A 16,467-nucleotide genomic window follows, 5' to 3' on the forward strand; every position below is an offset into this window, starting at 1 on the left:
TGGCTCATCCATCATCTCGCCCTTCCCTCTGAAAAAAAGCTTACTAATTATAAGCTCTACAGTCACCTAATCCACTAATTCCGCAGACTTGCAGCCAAGGACTATCGTTGTATCCAGCGAATGAGGCAAATGGAGCAGCATTACACGGTTCTTAATTAGAAGATTCGAGAGGATTTGATTTGACTCCCATATTTCCCTACACGCGAGAGAGAAAAATATCAAGGGCCTCTCCCCTAACCCTAACCCGCCGCCTCCCTCTCCCGCCCCCCTCCCGAGCGGCGGCGGATGCTCCTCCTCCCCCCGCGCCCCACAGCCACCCGCCGCCCGTCGCCCTCGGCCACTGCCGCTGCCGGCCGCGGCCCTGACCCCGGCGCTGGCCTCGGCCCCGGCCATGGCCCCGGTCCCGGTCTGACTATGGCGGTGGTGGCGGCACACCCTTCGTCGAATCGATGAGGGGAAGAAGAGGGTTTCCACGGCGGCGTTCCATGGGAGGTGATGTAGCGCTGGCGGAGGAAGCCGGGCGGCACGGCTACTTGGACGGGGCCTGAGGCTCTCCGTCGGTATCCATGAAGGATTCGGTGGAGCGGTGGCGGCCTCCGCCCCCGGTAACGGTTCGGCGGCGGTACGCATGATCCGCGTCACTGTCCTCTTCCTTGGTGATCCGGCAGGAGGGATTGGCGGCGTGGGGGCTGCTGATCTTGCTTTGTTTTTTTTGTGGCGGTCCTCGGGTTTCTCGCATGCCAGGATGAAGATCTTCCGAAGGTTAGTTTGCTTTGATCTGGTTGGAGAGATGAGTTCCGAAAAGCTCTGCTAGCGAATGGAACAATGCATCTTTTGCCTGCAGTTTGCTGGATCGGGTGGTATTCGGTCGCGCGCACCCATGTTTTTATTCCGACCGTTTGGTTCCGGAGGGAGCGGCGCGAAGCTCTATTCCGTGTTGACATCAGGTGACTTTTTGGTCCATGGTGAAGTCAGAAGAACGAATATCATGAAGACCGGATTAGTGGACTGGCTAAAGGAGGTTCGAGTCTCTGTGATGCTGAGGGATCTGCTTGCGTTCCGGGCTCTGCAGCAGTGGTATGCATGTGGGGCCAGCAACACAGGAGAAGTTCAGAGTCTTACCTCTCAGGGTGAAAACCCAAGGTTTGGCCTTAACTGATTGTTTCTGGCAATGTTCTTGTTGGAGACATTGTTTTGAGAGTTGGGACTATCTTCAGGGTGAAAACCTAAGACCTTTGATCGGGCGACGACGGCGCTGGTGCACTATTTTCTTTTTGGAGGCGTCGCTTTTGGAGAGTCTGTACTTCAGGTGTTGTCACGGTGGTGGTTGTATTGCTGTTGCTAGGTCTAGAATGCTGTAGCGGGCCTTTTATTTCTTAGTTTTTTTACTCTTTTTTAACTGTGTCCATCCGTACTGCCATTTGGGTGGGTATTGTTGCAGAGATTAGGTGTAATTGATATCTTTTGATATTAATATATTCTCTTTATCTAAAAAATTTCCCTACACGCAACAACAACAGCGCCGCCGGCCACAGCGTGACGCATCATACGGAGCCGTACATCAAGTAAACAATTAATGATCAGAACAACGGAAATGCTCCCCCTCGTCGACCATGCACGCATGCATTAGGTAGACATTATCACATTAGTGTGCATGCATGGGCTAAGCTGAGATTTTATATCTGTCGTGGAGTGTCTCCTCATCGAAATGACGATGAAAACATGGGCCATGGCGTTATGGCCAAATCAGATATTGCTTCACCGGAAGAACTTCCTCCAACCCTTAGGTAGGAAAGAGAACATAGCCGATCCACGCCATGTGCGAGCTTTGCCTAACAACCGAGGTTGATTAATTAGTTGCATCGGATGTGGTTTTATTAATTGACCTAGTTGTCTTTAAGGATACAAAGTTGCAGTACGATCCATACTTTGGGTGGCGAGGTCCGTAGGCTCGGACAGATGCATCTTTCGGTTGCTTTTGTTTGCATGTCGGGGTGGCGGCTTCATCGGCTAGTTGGATGTTGGGGTGGCAGCACCGGCCTGAGGTGCTCGTCGAGGTGTCGGGTGGTGGAGGCTTTGATAGCGTTGAGTACGTTGATTTTGTGTCGTGTGGACGATAAGGTTGCTCTTGATGCTGGTCGTCGGTATCATGTTGGTGTAACTCTTAGAGGATCGGCTCCTGCTTCAACATTAGAGTGTTCCGTGCCTCCTCCTTCGACAACAGTTACATTGTCTTTCTCTTCGGCTTGTGTGGGAGGTTGACTTGTTTTTCAAGTGGAGTTTGGACTTGGTCCTTATTGTTCGCATCTTCGTGTGGAGCTTGCCCTAGCTGTATTTGTTTTAGCCTGCTTTTTCGTTAATTAACCGGAAAACTCTCTTTTTTTACTTAATAAATGAAAAGACAAAGCTTTTGCCTCGTTTCAAAAAAGCAGTTTGGTTGCGTGATCATTCCTTAATTTTTTTTTCTACTTTTGGTGGCATTATGAAAGCGTGTTAAGGATGGAGACGAGACCGTACATGCGCTTTCGAGCCGACGGAGATGGCACGATACCTCAACCAACCACTCCACGCTTGAGTTCATGTGATCGAATATGAAATCCTGTGGTTTATGCTACTCCTTTGGATACATAATAAGTGTCGAATATTTAGTGCAAATCTTCGACACTTATTATGGATCGGAGAGAGTATCGGAGATGTCCGCGTGTTCCTGCATTCAGTTTACAAACCTCGAAAACACCAATACCTTTCTTTCTTTAGATAAATGGCATTTTGGTTAAACTTGAAAGTTTGCATTAAGAAAATACACGGAGCCACTAGAGTTTTGCGTTTAGCCCACACATAGCTAGGATGCATACAAGTTGGGTTGCAAGCGGGATCCCGCATGCAACCCTACAAAAAATACTGCAAAATGTTTGTGGATGGTACAAAAAGAACCGCTCACTTGTTGTAGATGATACGATTAAAAAAATTACTACTCGAGCAAAATATTTGGTAGTAAAGCGACATACTTTTCCAAGAATAACTTTAGTAACCTCAAAGTGGTTTGTCTTTTCAAAATTAAAGTAAATTTGGGAGAAAATAAATTGCAACAAGCTAATCTATTTTTCTTTTTGTAAAAACTTAAGCAATATATTCTGAAAAAGTATAGATATGTTAGCCCCTTATAGTTTATACTTTGGCAGCTAACCTCTTAAAATTTTAAATCAGGTACCCCTGATGAAGTTTCAAAACCATAGATAATCTGTCCATACTCTTTTACAAGACCAAGAGGTTAGTTTCTCTTTGAGACAACGCCACGCTTTATTAACTCTGAACAATGTTTACATGTACAGAATCAGAATAAGGGGTGGCCAACACCTTCACTTAAAACATGCTCCGCTAAGTTGTGTGCTTCATAATTAGAAGCCCTATCCTCGAACACACAAGAACAAGTGTTGAGGGGAGATGACCTAGTTTTGATTTCAGAACCTATAGCTCCATCTCTACTACTTAAAAAGTAGGAGAGTGTTCCGTCGTCAATGGTACGTCGTTGCTTTCGTCCATCATTCGTTGCTTCGTTCGGCGTCCATAGCTCCACTTGTGGGCCTGGCCCAATTCTATGTACCGGGTCGGTCATCTTCTCTCCCAAATTGTCCTCAAAAAAAAAAAAATCTTCTCTCCCAAACATAACGAGCGTTCCGAGTCCGCCGCCACCTGGTCGATCCCCGGCGTCCGGCGCCGGCTACCTCCCCCGGCGGAAGGAACGGAGCAACCAGCCTACGATTTTTCATGCTGATGTACAATGACAGGCCGCTGCAGCTGGAGATCGTATACGGCTGCTCCACTGGATCGACGACGTGCGCCATGGACAACAAGAAGGAGTCCATCCAGCTCCTCATGTGCTGCTGCCTCGAGCGCGGCATCCCCTTGGTGTATGCACCTTGAGCGCGTCCTGACCCGTATCCCGTGCGACGATGACGGCTGCCCGCACTCCGTCGTCTCCATCTGCGACAGTCGCTCACATATCGGGGGAGCGGCACAACGAAACGAGTGCATATATGGTCTCTCTGACCCCAACCTCTTATGGATCGGCCGTACTTATTCATTTTTTGAGTTCAAAATTTTCTCTCTTCTTGTGATTCTTCTGTTCGTCAGTATTAATTAGATGTGCGTTCCTTCGGTATCTTTGTAGCCGATTCTCCTTTTAACTGAAAAGCATGCCTTCATGATAATTGGATAAGGTGATGTTTTGGTTTAGATTCTGTCGTCATGCTAAAAATTGTCAGGACTTTTGCCATGTATTCCTTTGATATCTCTTATACATTGCCACGTCAACGAAAATTGCGGGCAATTTCCAAGGGTATCCTTCAAATCATGCACTGGAGAGGGGTGCTGCAGGTCTTCATACACATGAATGATTCTCCTCTGGCACTCATTTTTCCAATCGGGTTGGAGCATCTTTGGGAGGTGTGCACAAAGTCGATGTTGATATTGATACCCAGGGCCAGGGAGCAGCGCGATTCCTGATCTGCTTACCTTTTATCAGCCCAGTTAATACACAAACTATCATTTTTTATCTTGATGATTGAAGCTACAAAGATGTTCAGATACATAGTCTGGAATATGCATATATTTTCTTCAGCGTAGAGGCCACTGTTTGACAATAGCATTTCATCAGTTCAAATATACTCTGTTAGTGCTTTAAATGCAGTTATATTGTTTTTTCTAATCTGTTCTTATTGCCTACTTTCTTTCCCCACCTTTTAGTTATAGGAATAAGGTGGCTTTCTCCTTCGGTTAATTAATTGTTTTCAAATTTAACAGACATGATGACTGAAGACAATTGACATAATGTTGACACTGATCAGTTAGTCATGTCCATGAGGAAAGATTTAATTGATTTCATGTCACAGGTTGATGATCGTGGAACAGGAAACAGGTGGTTCCTGAAATGTACAATACTTCATTGCATTTGCCAAACTGATATTAATGATTATGAGTTGATTGTTCTTTCAATTGGCTTACCACCATTCTAAATTACTACTTCTAGGCATAGAAACAGAGAACGCCTCTATGTCTACTATTTTCTTAATTAAACAGTGAAGTTGGCTTGCACGAGTACCTGGGCTTGATTTCTATACTGGAAAAAGAAGCAAGAGGCTCAGCAAACTGCAGAGTACTTGATGGTTTGGCAGGAATCCATGTCTATCTTGTTCTCTATTTTATTACCAGTTGCATCACAAAAAAGTTATATATGCAGTTATGTTGCCTAAGTGATGCCTATTCCATGCAGGTATTCTCAACGAACAAAGCTATGAAATGAAACTGCATATGGTGGATGCTAGATCAGGCAGAGTATAAATATCCTTCCGTTTGTTATTAAGCTCCCTTGTGCATTATGAAAAATCCCCAGCATGGTCATTGTGTGTTTTCTTGTTTGAATAATTGCTCTGACAGTGGATAAGCAACAAGGATATTCTTTCATCTTCAACAGTTGCCTGATTCATTGGTTTAGTTCAACAAGGAGCATAGTGTGTCATATATTTTCCTTGTTCAGCTGGTGTATATTTTAAAAAATAAATTATCATGAGCGTATTTCCGGTTGACCTTCAGCCAGAGTGTATGGCACCAGCTGCATAATAAACCAGCTAATGGCATGTGATTTCCTTAGTTTTCTCAACTCATCTAGCTATTCCCATGCTCCTGCCATGTTCTTGTGCTGATCGAAAACTGTATGTGGGCATCAGGTGTTCGGTCTACAGTTTTGGAGTAATCCTATGGGAATTAGCTACATTGCGTGTACCATGGACTGGGCTGAATCCAATGCAACTCACCTGCATTAATATCGTGGAAGAGGAAACAGGTGGTTCCTGAAATGTACAATACTTCATCGCATTTGCCAAACTGATATTAATGATTATGAGTTGATTGTTCTTTCAATTGGCCGTACCACCATTGAAGGATAACTTCTAATTGTCGGGGCGATGAACATGTGATCACAGATTTATATTTTGTCTGCAGTTTTGGAGTAATTCTATGGGAATTAGCTACATTGCGTGTACCATGCACCGGACTGAATCCAATGCAAGTCGTGGGAGCAGTTGGGTTCTAGAACAGACAACTAACATTCCCAACGAAGTTGACCCACTGTTCTTAATTTTTGTTCTCCATTTTATATGTCACTTGCCTCACTGACACTCACCTTAATGTTTCTTTGCTGCAGCGATCCAAGAAAACGACCATCATTCTCCCAGCACTTATCACCGCTAAAGAAATTACAGCGATTACTTGTTACAGAAATCTCTGAAAATTCCCGAGACAATCATGTGGATAACACGCAAAAAAATACAAGTATCTATCCACTCAGGATGCGTAAGGACTAAGGACAAAGGTTCTGGACATTCTTTTGTGAAAAATTATGAGAACTATCTGAAGCAGCACAAAGTTGCTTCCGAAAAAAGCGTAGTGCCAGTTCCAAGTAAAGAAAATGCTGCGCAACATGAAGTACTCTGTCCCATGGTAAATTATTGTTCTGTTATGAATTTGGCATGGTGGGGCTGATTCTGAGAATCACAATTTCAGAAAGAAGATGGGATCTTTATTTTTGTTTGTTTAAAAACAGTCAACTGAAAGAACAAAGGGAACCAAAAGTTTTTGGCATCCGCAAAAAGTTTTAGGGCAACCCATATTTACCAAATGCGGTCTTGCATATGTTACTTGGCAGCCTATATTTACCAAATGCAGTCTTCCATATGTTACTTGCCATCTCTATGAATGCACATTATTACTTTTTGTCATCCCATGTGGATAAAATTTATCCTCTTTATCAACCCTACAGCATTTTAAGGCTCTTAATGGTGATAATGTCGTATTACCATGCCATTTTGTTGTATGATGTATTTTTGTGTCGCGCTTTACCATGTCTTTTTTGTTTTGTCCATTTGTCGCATATATTGTTCTAAAATTTGTCATTTAGTATGATAAATTTAACTAAAATTTTAATAGGAGTATATGATTTACGAGAGAGTATTATTTGTGCTATTTTCACTTTTTCATGGGTTAAGTTTTTCTTGTGTTGACTAAGAATGGATGAAAGAGTCATTTTTGCGGATACATTTATCTGGTCTTCCCGTAGCAACGCACGGGCTCTTAACTAGTATTCCCTAATGTGCCTTCTTCGACGTCCGTCACCTGGGCAAAACCTATACACCGACCAGGTCGGTGGCTACCGGCCACCGCACACCCCCTGGTCGGGTATGGGCCAGGCCCATTAGCGTCTATTTCGGATGTAGCAGTTCGTTTTTCGTTTTTCTTTTTTCTTTTCTGGTTTCTTTTTCTGTTTTCTTTTTCGTTTTTATATTTTCGGTTTTGTTTATATTTTTTCAGATTCGAAAATTTCAATTCTTAAAAAATTGTTCAAATTGAAAAATGTTTAAATTAAAAAATGTTCAAAATTGAAAACCGTTCAAATCCGAAAACCGTTCAAATTCGAAAACCGTTCAAATATGAAAACCGTTCAAATTTGAAATTTGTTCAAATTCTAAAATTGTTCTAATATGAATAGTTCAGATTCAAAAATTGTTCAAATATAAATTTTGTTCAAATTCAGAAATGTTCAAATTCGGAAATTGTTCATAGAGTAAAATACATTTTTGTTCAAATTTAAAAATGTTCAAATCTGAAAAATGTTCAGATTTTTAAAAAAGTTATTTCTTTTTAATTTGATTTTTTTTTTAATTTTGACAAATGTTCAGATTTAAAAAAAAATTAAAAAAGAAAACAAACAACAGAAAACAAAAAGAAACGAAAAGGAAAAAACGCATTACCTGATGGGCCGCGGCCCAGCTAGCTACCCCGGGACGCGCGGGGTGTGCGGCACCCTCCCAGCGCCGACCAGGTCGGTGTCGAGGAGGGGGAATGCTGTACACCGACCTGGTCGGCGTGTACGGGGCACCGCACACCCCACCGACCAGGTCGGTTGGTTGGGCCGCGGCCCATTAAGAGGAGGTAAGTTGTTTTTTTTTGCTGTTTTTTTCTGTTAATAATTTTCTTTTTCAATATCTCACTTTAAAAATAAAAAATTCGGAGAATAAAATTTCAAAATCTATTCAGATTCGAAATTTCCTAAATTTAAAAAATATTCAGATTTTTATTTCATTTTTTTCGAAATTTGAATATTTTCGGATATAGACATAATTTAAATTTGAACATTTTTTAAAATTTGTAAATTTTATTTTTTCCAAAAATTAACATTCTTAGTTATGAACAATTTTCGAATTTGAATATTTTTTCAAATTTGAACGCTTTATATATTTGAACGGATTTCAAATTTGAACGCTTTTATAATTTGAACGCTTTTTTAATTTGAACATTTTTTTTATTTGAACGGATTTCAAATTTGAACGCTTTTTTAATTTGAACATTTTTTGTATTTGAACGGTTTTCAAATTTGAACGATTTTTAAATTTGAACATTTTTTAAATTTTGAACTATTTTCAAATTTGAAAATTTTTCTAAATTTAAACTATTTTCAAATTTGAACAAAAATAAAAATAAACAGAAAAGAAAAGAAAAAAAGAAAAAGAAAAAGAAACAAAAAAGAAACCAAAAAATAAAAAAGAAAAAGGAAAGAAAAGAAAAAAGAAATAAAAAAGAGAAAACAGAAAAAAAGAAGCGAACTGGGCCGACCAGGCCGGCCCATACCGCGCGCGGGGGTGTGCGGCGCGCGGTAGCGGCCGACCTGGTCGGTGTATAGGATTTGCCGTCGAGGAGCTCCCGTCACCTGCGTGCTAATAGCGTGCAGTTCTCGCAAGTTTATTAGGGACAGAGGACAGGCGAATGGGTTGATCGAAAAATTTGCTGATCATAACCAGCCCAGTTTAAAAAAGCCTACCAGCCACAGCCCACAAGTCTCGGGCTGAGACGGCCTGGCCCACAAGGCCCGACAAATGCGTCGCGCTCACCTACCTCGCCGCCTCCGCCTTCCTCTATCCAGTCTCCTCTCCGTTTCCTCTTTGACTCTCCCTCTCCGATACCGGCGCACCGCCTCCATCCTCTCCACCTTCCACCGGCACCTCGACGCGGGCGCCGGAGATGCAGGCGGCCGTCGCCTTCAGCCAGGCATCCTCTCTCGCCCGCCCGTTCCGGAGGCTCGCGAGGCCCTACCACGCGTACGCTCGATTCCCCTCGCTTCAATTCCGTTCCTCCACCTTTGCGTCCTGTATTTGACCTTGTGGGTTTGGTGGATTTTGCAGCGGCGGGGCGGATGCTGGTGTGGTGGTACGGGGAGGCGTGTCCCTCCCGCGGCTGCGGCGCGCCTGTTGCTCTGCGAGCCTCTCTGTAGGCGCCGGTGGTGGATACGGCAGTGGTAAGAACGAAGAAGACCTTTGCTCCAGTTGATCATGTGGATTGTTTCTGTGTACCCTGGCCCTATTAAGTCTGGCGATACCTTGCTGATTGTGGAAGCTGGAGATGCTAGCTTTGCAGCTTTACTCCCTTTAGGCTAAGAGTAATTTTTCTTTTTTAGATGTTTATTACTCACTTTTAGGCTAAGAATCCTAGCCTTCATGATAAATGGTTCTATATGGGAAATTTATTAATACTGTATGGCTCCTATATGCAGTACATTCAGTCCTAAAGCAACCAGTAGCAAAATTAGCTGCAGTACCAAGGGCAATGCAAGAGAGGCCATGTTTGCTGTCTGGATTTCCAAAACTGTTATGGACTTGGAGGTTGCCAAGCTGCTGTTTATTGTTTTCAGTATTTATTCTTGACCTGCACAGCTAGAATCAAATCACACGAACCGGATGCGTTTGTTTATTTGTAAGGAAAGCGTGGGAGAATCAACTATTACTTTTTTGTCCATTTTGTGGGATAAAAGTGATCATATGAGCTAGATATCCTGTGAAATCAAAATTTATTTCTCGGCTGTACTGGCCATAAACCAGCCATATCATATGACTAGATGTCCTTTTTGCCATTTTGTGGGATAAAAGTGATCATATGACCTAGATGTCCTTGCTATGTACTCCCTCTGTTTCAAAAGAAGTGTTGCAGATTTGTGTAGATTCGCGTGTATCTAACACGTCTTGACACATGCGAATCTAGACAAATCTACGACAGTTATTTTGGAACGGGGAAGTATCTCGAAACTGGTTTCCTGAAGCTATTTCCTAGCTTCATTGAGATGCTGAGATAAACCCAGGCAGGTGGATTCTAGCTACAAAACCCATTTTTCATGTTGTGAGACTTCAAATATGACTTGCTTCTAACAAACACTCAGTTTGCTTCTTGCTAAATGTTGTTTTGTCTTGTCGAAAGAGTAGTTGAAACATAAATGTCACCATTTACTTAGCTCTAATAGAGGTTTGCAGAACTTGCAATTGAACTGGTAGAGATTGAGTCAGTAAAGTTTTGCGTAACTTGTGATGAATGAACCTGGAATGCATGCCTTTTACCATTTCACTGGGTGCCGAATGCTCAAGTTTTCTGTATGCTTTTCTTGCTCACCGCTCTTATTTTACTAACTACGTGTTTATATTAGAAACGTATGAGATTCCATTTTCAGGTGGGTGATGTAATTTGGTCCATCTTTTGTATGTCTATTTGAGCTGGCTTCATGTGAATTGTAGAGCATGCTCCGGTATTCCCAAGACAGAAAACATGGGATCCCTACAAGCTTCTTGGTGTTGATCGTGATGCAACTGAAGAAGAAATCAATAGTGCAAGAAACTTTCTTCTTCAACAGTACGCTGGGTATGAAGAAAGCGAAGAGGCAATTGAAGGTGCCTATGATAAAATAATGATGAAAAGCTACTCACACCGTAAGAAATCCAAAATCAACCTGAAAAGCAAACTTAAAAAGCAAGTGGAAGAGTCCCCATCATGGGTTAAGACACTGCTTGGATATTTTGAGGTGCCAGCGATGGATGTTGTGTCCAGGAGATTGGCTTTTTTTGGCTTTCTTGCTGGGTGGAGCATTGGAACTTCTGCTGGGACTGGACCTACCTTCCAGGTATGCTAGCGATGATTCTTCCAACGGATTTAACAATTCTTGTCTAAGCATTGAACCCGTTAGAGATAAGAGCCTAAGACTGTCCGGAATAGGGTGGCACAAAATTCTCCCATGAATAGATTGTGTATCTATGGCTGTTTTATACTTTTATAGAGTCTCCCTCAACGTTCTTGTTTCTTTTTTGTAGAAAATTAGGGGCTCATAATGACTTGAAGATTTTTCCTTCCGGTTTGATAATTGGAACCATTAGACAGAAAATCTACATATAAGATTAAGCCTGCTTTACCAATGATATTTTCCTTACTGGTTCTAACAAGATGGTTTTCTGTTGCAGCTTGCACTGTCACTAGTTTCATGCATATACTTCCTCAATGACAAGATGAAAAACCTAGTCAGGGCATCTGCGACAGGGTTAGTGAGCATTTCCATAATAATGTACCTCACTAGTTATTTCAGGGTATTTACTCGTTTTGTTCCTTCAGGCTTGGAGTCTTTGTGAGTGGCTGGATAGTAGGTTCTCTGCTCGTTCCAGTGATCCCGACATTTATTGTCCCGCCTACTTGGTGTCCGGAGCTCCTGACTTCGCTGGTTGCTTATGCGTTTTTGTTCCTGGGATGCACTTTCCTCAAGTGAAATAACTGAAACAGCGTACCAACTAGAAACTGTTGTGGTTTCTACAAAATCATCTCTTACTGACATCTCAATGGCAAGTCCAAAGTTCCGGAGTAGCAAGTCATTCACCTTTTTGATCTGGGAGTATGTGATGACAGCCCTATCCACAAACTGAACCTCACCCCAGGATTGTTCAGATCCCTAGAGTTTTTTTCCTCTCATGTTCTGTTATTATGTGTAAGAGCAGTGATCGTTGTTCTACCCACGGCAAGCCTGTTATTGTGTGTCACTGAAGTGTTGAGGCATGGTATTGTATACATGTACATGACTGCCAACTAGTGCAAATGAATCTGTGTTGTATCAATTTATGCTCATGGCCCTTCTTTTTTGATAATATGATCATCGCTCTTTTGTGTTGCAGGTTTGATGGGCATGAGTTACCTCGATAATTCACCTTCGTCACCAAGAAAGAATTATTATTAACGAAAAAGGTGTATTAAATTCTCATGAAATGCGAAACACGTCCACCACCAATTCGAGTAAATTTCGTCAGGAGTGGCGGCCTAATTACAGGATGGTGACACGAACTGAACTTTATCATCTGAACTCTCCGATCACTACATTGGTATCTCATCTTTCTCCACACCGCAGAAAGCCTTCAATGGGTCACTGAACTTGCGCCCTTCATCGGAGTGCCTGAACTTGCTGTAGTCGTCGTTGGTGCAGGGACGGTACACCAGGGGGTGGTCATCGTCGACGAGCTCGTCCATGGCGCTGAGAAGGACGCCGTCCTTCCCTCTGCAGCCAAACAGCATGGAGAGGCGCTCGCGGTTGCTGGGCGTCCTGACACGGTGGAGGCACGACGGCACCCTCCCGTTGGTGACGACCTGCGCGATGTCCGGCGGGGGCGTCGTCAGGATCAGAATCGGACATGCGCAGATCGACAGACGATGAGCAAATGCGAGAGAGAATGCGTGAGCTCATACCGCAAACAGCTCGCCGGCCACGAAGGTGAGCGTGCCCGGCTGCGGCGGCACGGCGAGCCAGGTCCCGTCCTTGGCCTGCACCTCGAGGCCTTCCACCTCGTGCTGGACGATGGTGGTGATCATGCTGTCGTCTTTGTGCGGCTGCATGGACATGCTGGTGGCCGTGTCCGGCGGGACCCCGTAGCGCGACAGCCGGAAGGCGTGGGAGAGGGTGTCCCGGTGCGCGTCGATGTGGTCCTCCTGGACGCCGAGGCCCTCGAGGATCATCTTCTCCACCGTCTGCAGCAGTTCGAACATGTTCTTGGCTGCCGACACAATTGTGTCGCTGCTCATGGAAGTTCAGAGCCGTGAGTGATGGCAGCCTTTAGCTGGTTAATTCTTGTCGAAAAGAAAAACTGGTGGGCTTAATTACCAGAAGGCGGGGTTTCCCTGCGGCCACAAGAGGTCGGCGAAATCGCGGACGCGGGCGGCGTCGGTGGCGTCGGCGAGGCGCAGGCTCTCCCAGTTCATGCCGGGGATGTTGGAGATGTACCCTCTGAAGGGGCCCAAGGCGGAGGCGTTGCGCTGCTTGGCCTCCGCCGGGAGCGCGAAGATCTCCGGCATCGCGCGGCCGAACAGCGCCTGCCGGAGCTCGGGACCGAGCGCGTCGTGCGCGACCACGACGAACCCGTGCGCCACCATGGACGCGGTCGCCGCGTCACGGGCTTCCGCCCACCCTGCGCCTCCATAGTCCAGTCCACGGAGGTCCACGGTGACGATCTCCATCGGTCGCTGCTTGAGCGTCGGCTTAGTGAATCTGTGATCCGGCCTCTTCCCCTGCTTTGTGCGATGAAGACATGTACTAGCTGGTAAAGCTATCTATAAAAGTCAGCGGATGAGCATGAGGGATAGCTCTTCATCATGTGACGCTCTTGCTGTTTTATTGAACTCCAATGGAGCGGAGCATCAAAGTGTTTTCATATTACGACAGTTGTCTACGATAAAGAAAGAAAACCCAATAAGCTACCAACTCTTTCGCTTTATGTGCTAAAATCCAAACCCAATATAATATAATTTATTTTTCTTACTTGTTTATGATAACCTTTGTTTTGATGAGTAATGAAAGCACTATGATTTAAATGTACAAGCTTAAAAAACATTAAGTGTGCATCATGCATAGCGTACTTACCAAATAATGGAACAATAATAGAGAGCCAAATCAAGTTTATGGAAAAAATATTAGAAGATGATTTGGGCCAAGTTAGGTTACCACCACTATATATACCTTTTTGTAAGCCGCGACACAAGATGAATTGAATCTGTGAAATTCTCGGCGTCATGATAGTGTAATTTTACAGGTTGCCGCCATGATATTTTTTCCCCTCCTTGTTGGAAGGGTCTTCCACATTAAAATTCTTATGCCCCGTGTTGGTTTGATATATCTTCTTTCTCTATTACATGTCGTGATTGTAATGGATGACCCCTTGCGTCGCATGTGGAACCCTAGGGCCGCCGCCCCAGCCGCTCCTCTCCACCGCCATTGATCTTCACAACGATGACAACGACACTCACACTGAAGGTGTTAAGATGCTTCTTCTCTCATTTGCATGGATGGGAACCTGCTTGATTGTTGGAAGCAACATGAGCCATCTCATCAACCTGGTGGCTTGTCGGCAAATCCAACTCCATTGCGTGTAGACCGGATGCGGCGGCGAGTGTCACTACCAAAACGTTTGGCTATACCCGACAGTTTATTTTGGACAAGACAAGCAAACATTGCCTACAAAAGTTTTTATTTTCGACATATAGTGCTCTCGTGACGACTAACAAGGGCGGCGGAGAAATTTATGCGGTGGCACATTATATTATAGCCCAAAACTGCACCACGCTAACTGGCGCACACTACCGACTTTCCTATATGCCTTGATACACGAACCGGGGCAACAATAATTCCATTGTGTCAATAAAGCGACATTGACTAAAGCTCATCGATCAACGATGAGTGAGGCTCACTCGAAGCCGATCCAGTACCCTCCAAGTATTAAAATCCCCTCTACCCATGATCTTATTCTCTTTCCCATGTCTACCACTCCGGAATTTTGGAGGACGACTAAGCCTCAAAATCTGATAAGATGTCTCCAGCGCGACCAGGTATCCTCCAACCTCTCTCTCCCTCTCCCTCTCCCTCTCCCTCTCCCTCTCTCTCTCTCTCTCTCTCTCTCTCTCTCTCTCTCCCGCTCCCTCCCTCCCTCCCTCTCTCTCTCGCTCCCTCCCTCCCTCTCTCTCGCTCTCTTCGAAAGCTTCAGCGGGAGGTGGGGGTGTTGCGTAAGAATCGGATGAGATCTCCGACTTGGAAAACGATCATTCCCTCTAGCCTACGATGTTGGTACATACACGGTCTAGGTATTTTGGATCTAATGGAAGCATTGGGATTTTCACATTGCGGTTTATTTAAAATTAGGGATTAATTTCTGGGTCTCGCTCTCATACATGTTGGTTTGGTGTTTTTCTTTCAAGGTTAACATTAAAGGAGTACCGAGGCATATCTTAGACTTCACCTGGTTAGAGGAACACGATAACTTGGGACAGGGATTTGGTGCACATGGGCACCAGTGCTCCCTCCACTTTCAGCTTCTTGAAAATATCAAAATCTCACACTTTAATGTTTTAAAAAATTATGGCGTTAAATATGTGGATAGATATGTTCATGAGAAGTGTATGCAAAAAAGTCCCAGTAAAAAGCACTTTAAATTTTAGGAAATATAAAGAAAACAAATTTCTGACAAAAGGATACACTATTATAATACTATTTCATTACCATTTATTGTTAGAAATTTGTCTTTTTTTATATTGTTCAAAATACATAGTATTTTTTAACGGGACTTTTTTGTATACATCCCACCCGTATCTATCTATCTATATGTTTAGCGTCATAATTTTTTGAAACTTAGAAAAGTGAAATTTTAAAGTTTTCAAAAATCTGAAAGGGAGGGGAGCACTGATGCCCATGTGTCAAAGACACTTTCCCGATAACTTGGCTATTGTCTCTGACTCCACTGGCAGCTGCAGGACATGGCTATACATGTTTGGCAGCTGCAGGACGGACGGAGCTTCAGTGACTTTGTCAGCCTACAAAGTCACTGACTTTGTGTCACTTACAAGTGGGGCAATGTGGGGCACATATAATGAAGGGTTCCACATTGCCCCACTTGTAAGTAACACAAAGTCGGTGACTTTATGAGCTGACAAAGTCACAGAAGCTCAATCCCTGCAGGACATGGCTATACATGTTGTACGACAAGATCGTCGCAGATGACACCGGCCACAGGTTTCTCACATGCGTCCCCAAGGATGAGGGTAGTGCATGCTCATTCCTGCAGTGGTTTTATCCAGCGCACCTAGTGAAGCTCCAGAAATCATTGCGCTAGTTGTGCCACGTCAAGATCCGAGTACGTCCACCACCCCACCTGCAACCAGAAGTGACTGAGAAGTACATGTGATATGGGTGTTACCCTTTGGGTTCCCGACATTGCTATATCCGGTGCAGATTATGAAGATGGATCAGCACAAGGACTCGACAAGCTGGACCCGCATGTAATATCAACTTGGACTACAAGAAAGAGGACTCCAATACGTATTCTACTAGGAATCTTGTAAACCCTAACCTGGTTGCATATATAAAACCAGACAGGAGTTCCCCTTAGATCATAAGAAAAACACCAAAGATCATACACGCGATACACCTAGACATCGCAACCCGCAGATTACAACTAGACTAGATACAACTCCGCCTACGACGGCCCCCTATACACATATATCCATATAGTGGATTACTAGCAGGACGTAGCGATCCTGCACCACGGGGATGTGAACCTGGGTACGTTGTGTGCCATCTCG

General features: G+C 44.1%; 2 protein-coding genes across 2 annotated transcripts; one reads left to right on the forward strand and one right to left on the reverse strand.

Moving 5' to 3' along the window:
• Positions 1 to 9,072: 9,072 nt before the first annotated feature.
• LOC124652587 (protein CHAPERONE-LIKE PROTEIN OF POR1, chloroplastic-like) lies at positions 9,073 to 11,932 on the forward strand. Its single transcript, XM_047191627.1, has 5 exons — positions 9,073 to 9,149; positions 9,234 to 9,346; positions 10,611 to 10,993; positions 11,328 to 11,404; positions 11,476 to 11,932. Exons 1-5 carry the CDS (start codon positions 9,073 to 9,075, stop codon positions 11,624 to 11,626), a joined length of 801 nt encoding a protein of 266 aa, XP_047047583.1. The 3' UTR covers positions 11,627 to 11,932.
• A 219-nt stretch (positions 11,933 to 12,151) lies between these two features.
• Positions 12,152 to 13,362, reverse strand: LOC124682594 (probable 2-oxoglutarate-dependent dioxygenase AOP1.2). Its single transcript, XM_047217251.1, has 3 exons — positions 13,004 to 13,362; positions 12,592 to 12,916; positions 12,152 to 12,492 (listed from the first exon to the last, which is right to left on the reverse strand). The coding sequence occupies exons 1-3, from the start codon at positions 13,354 to 13,356 to the stop codon at positions 12,223 to 12,225; spliced, it is 948 nt and encodes a 315-aa protein (XP_047073207.1). The 5' UTR covers positions 13,357 to 13,362; the 3' UTR covers positions 12,152 to 12,222.
• Positions 13,363 to 16,467: the final 3,105 nt, after the last annotated feature.

This window comes from Lolium rigidum, chromosome 1, assembly GCF_022539505.1.
Source record: "Lolium rigidum isolate FL_2022 chromosome 1, APGP_CSIRO_Lrig_0.1, whole genome shotgun sequence".
Classification (NCBI taxonomy): Eukaryota; Viridiplantae; Streptophyta; class Magnoliopsida; order Poales; family Poaceae; genus Lolium; species Lolium rigidum.

Excerpts from the sequence above, each read along its gene's own strand:
- LOC124652587 (XM_047191627.1), top strand. The coding sequence starts at position 9,073 with ATGCAGGCGGCCGTCGCCTTCAGCCAGGCATCCTCTCTCGCCCGCCCG. Across the intron at positions 10,994-11,327 it reads GGACTGGACCTACCTTCCAG|CTTGCACTGTCACTAGTTTC; the intron begins GTATGCTAGCGA and ends TTTCTGTTGCAG. Across the intron at positions 11,405-11,475 it reads GTCAGGGCATCTGCGACAGG|GCTTGGAGTCTTTGTGAGTG; the intron begins GTTAGTGAGCAT and ends TTGTTCCTTCAG.
- LOC124682594 (XM_047217251.1), bottom strand. The coding sequence starts at position 13,356 with ATGGAGATCGTCACCGTGGACCTCCGTGGACTGGACTATGGAGGCGCA. Across the intron at positions 12,917-13,003 it reads CAGGGAAACCCCGCCTTCTG|CGACACAATTGTGTCGGCAG; the intron begins GTAATTAAGCCC and ends TTCCATGAGCAG. Across the intron at positions 12,493-12,591 it reads TGGCCGGCGAGCTGTTTGCG|GTCGTCACCAACGGGAGGGT; the intron begins GTATGAGCTCAC and ends GACATCGCGCAG.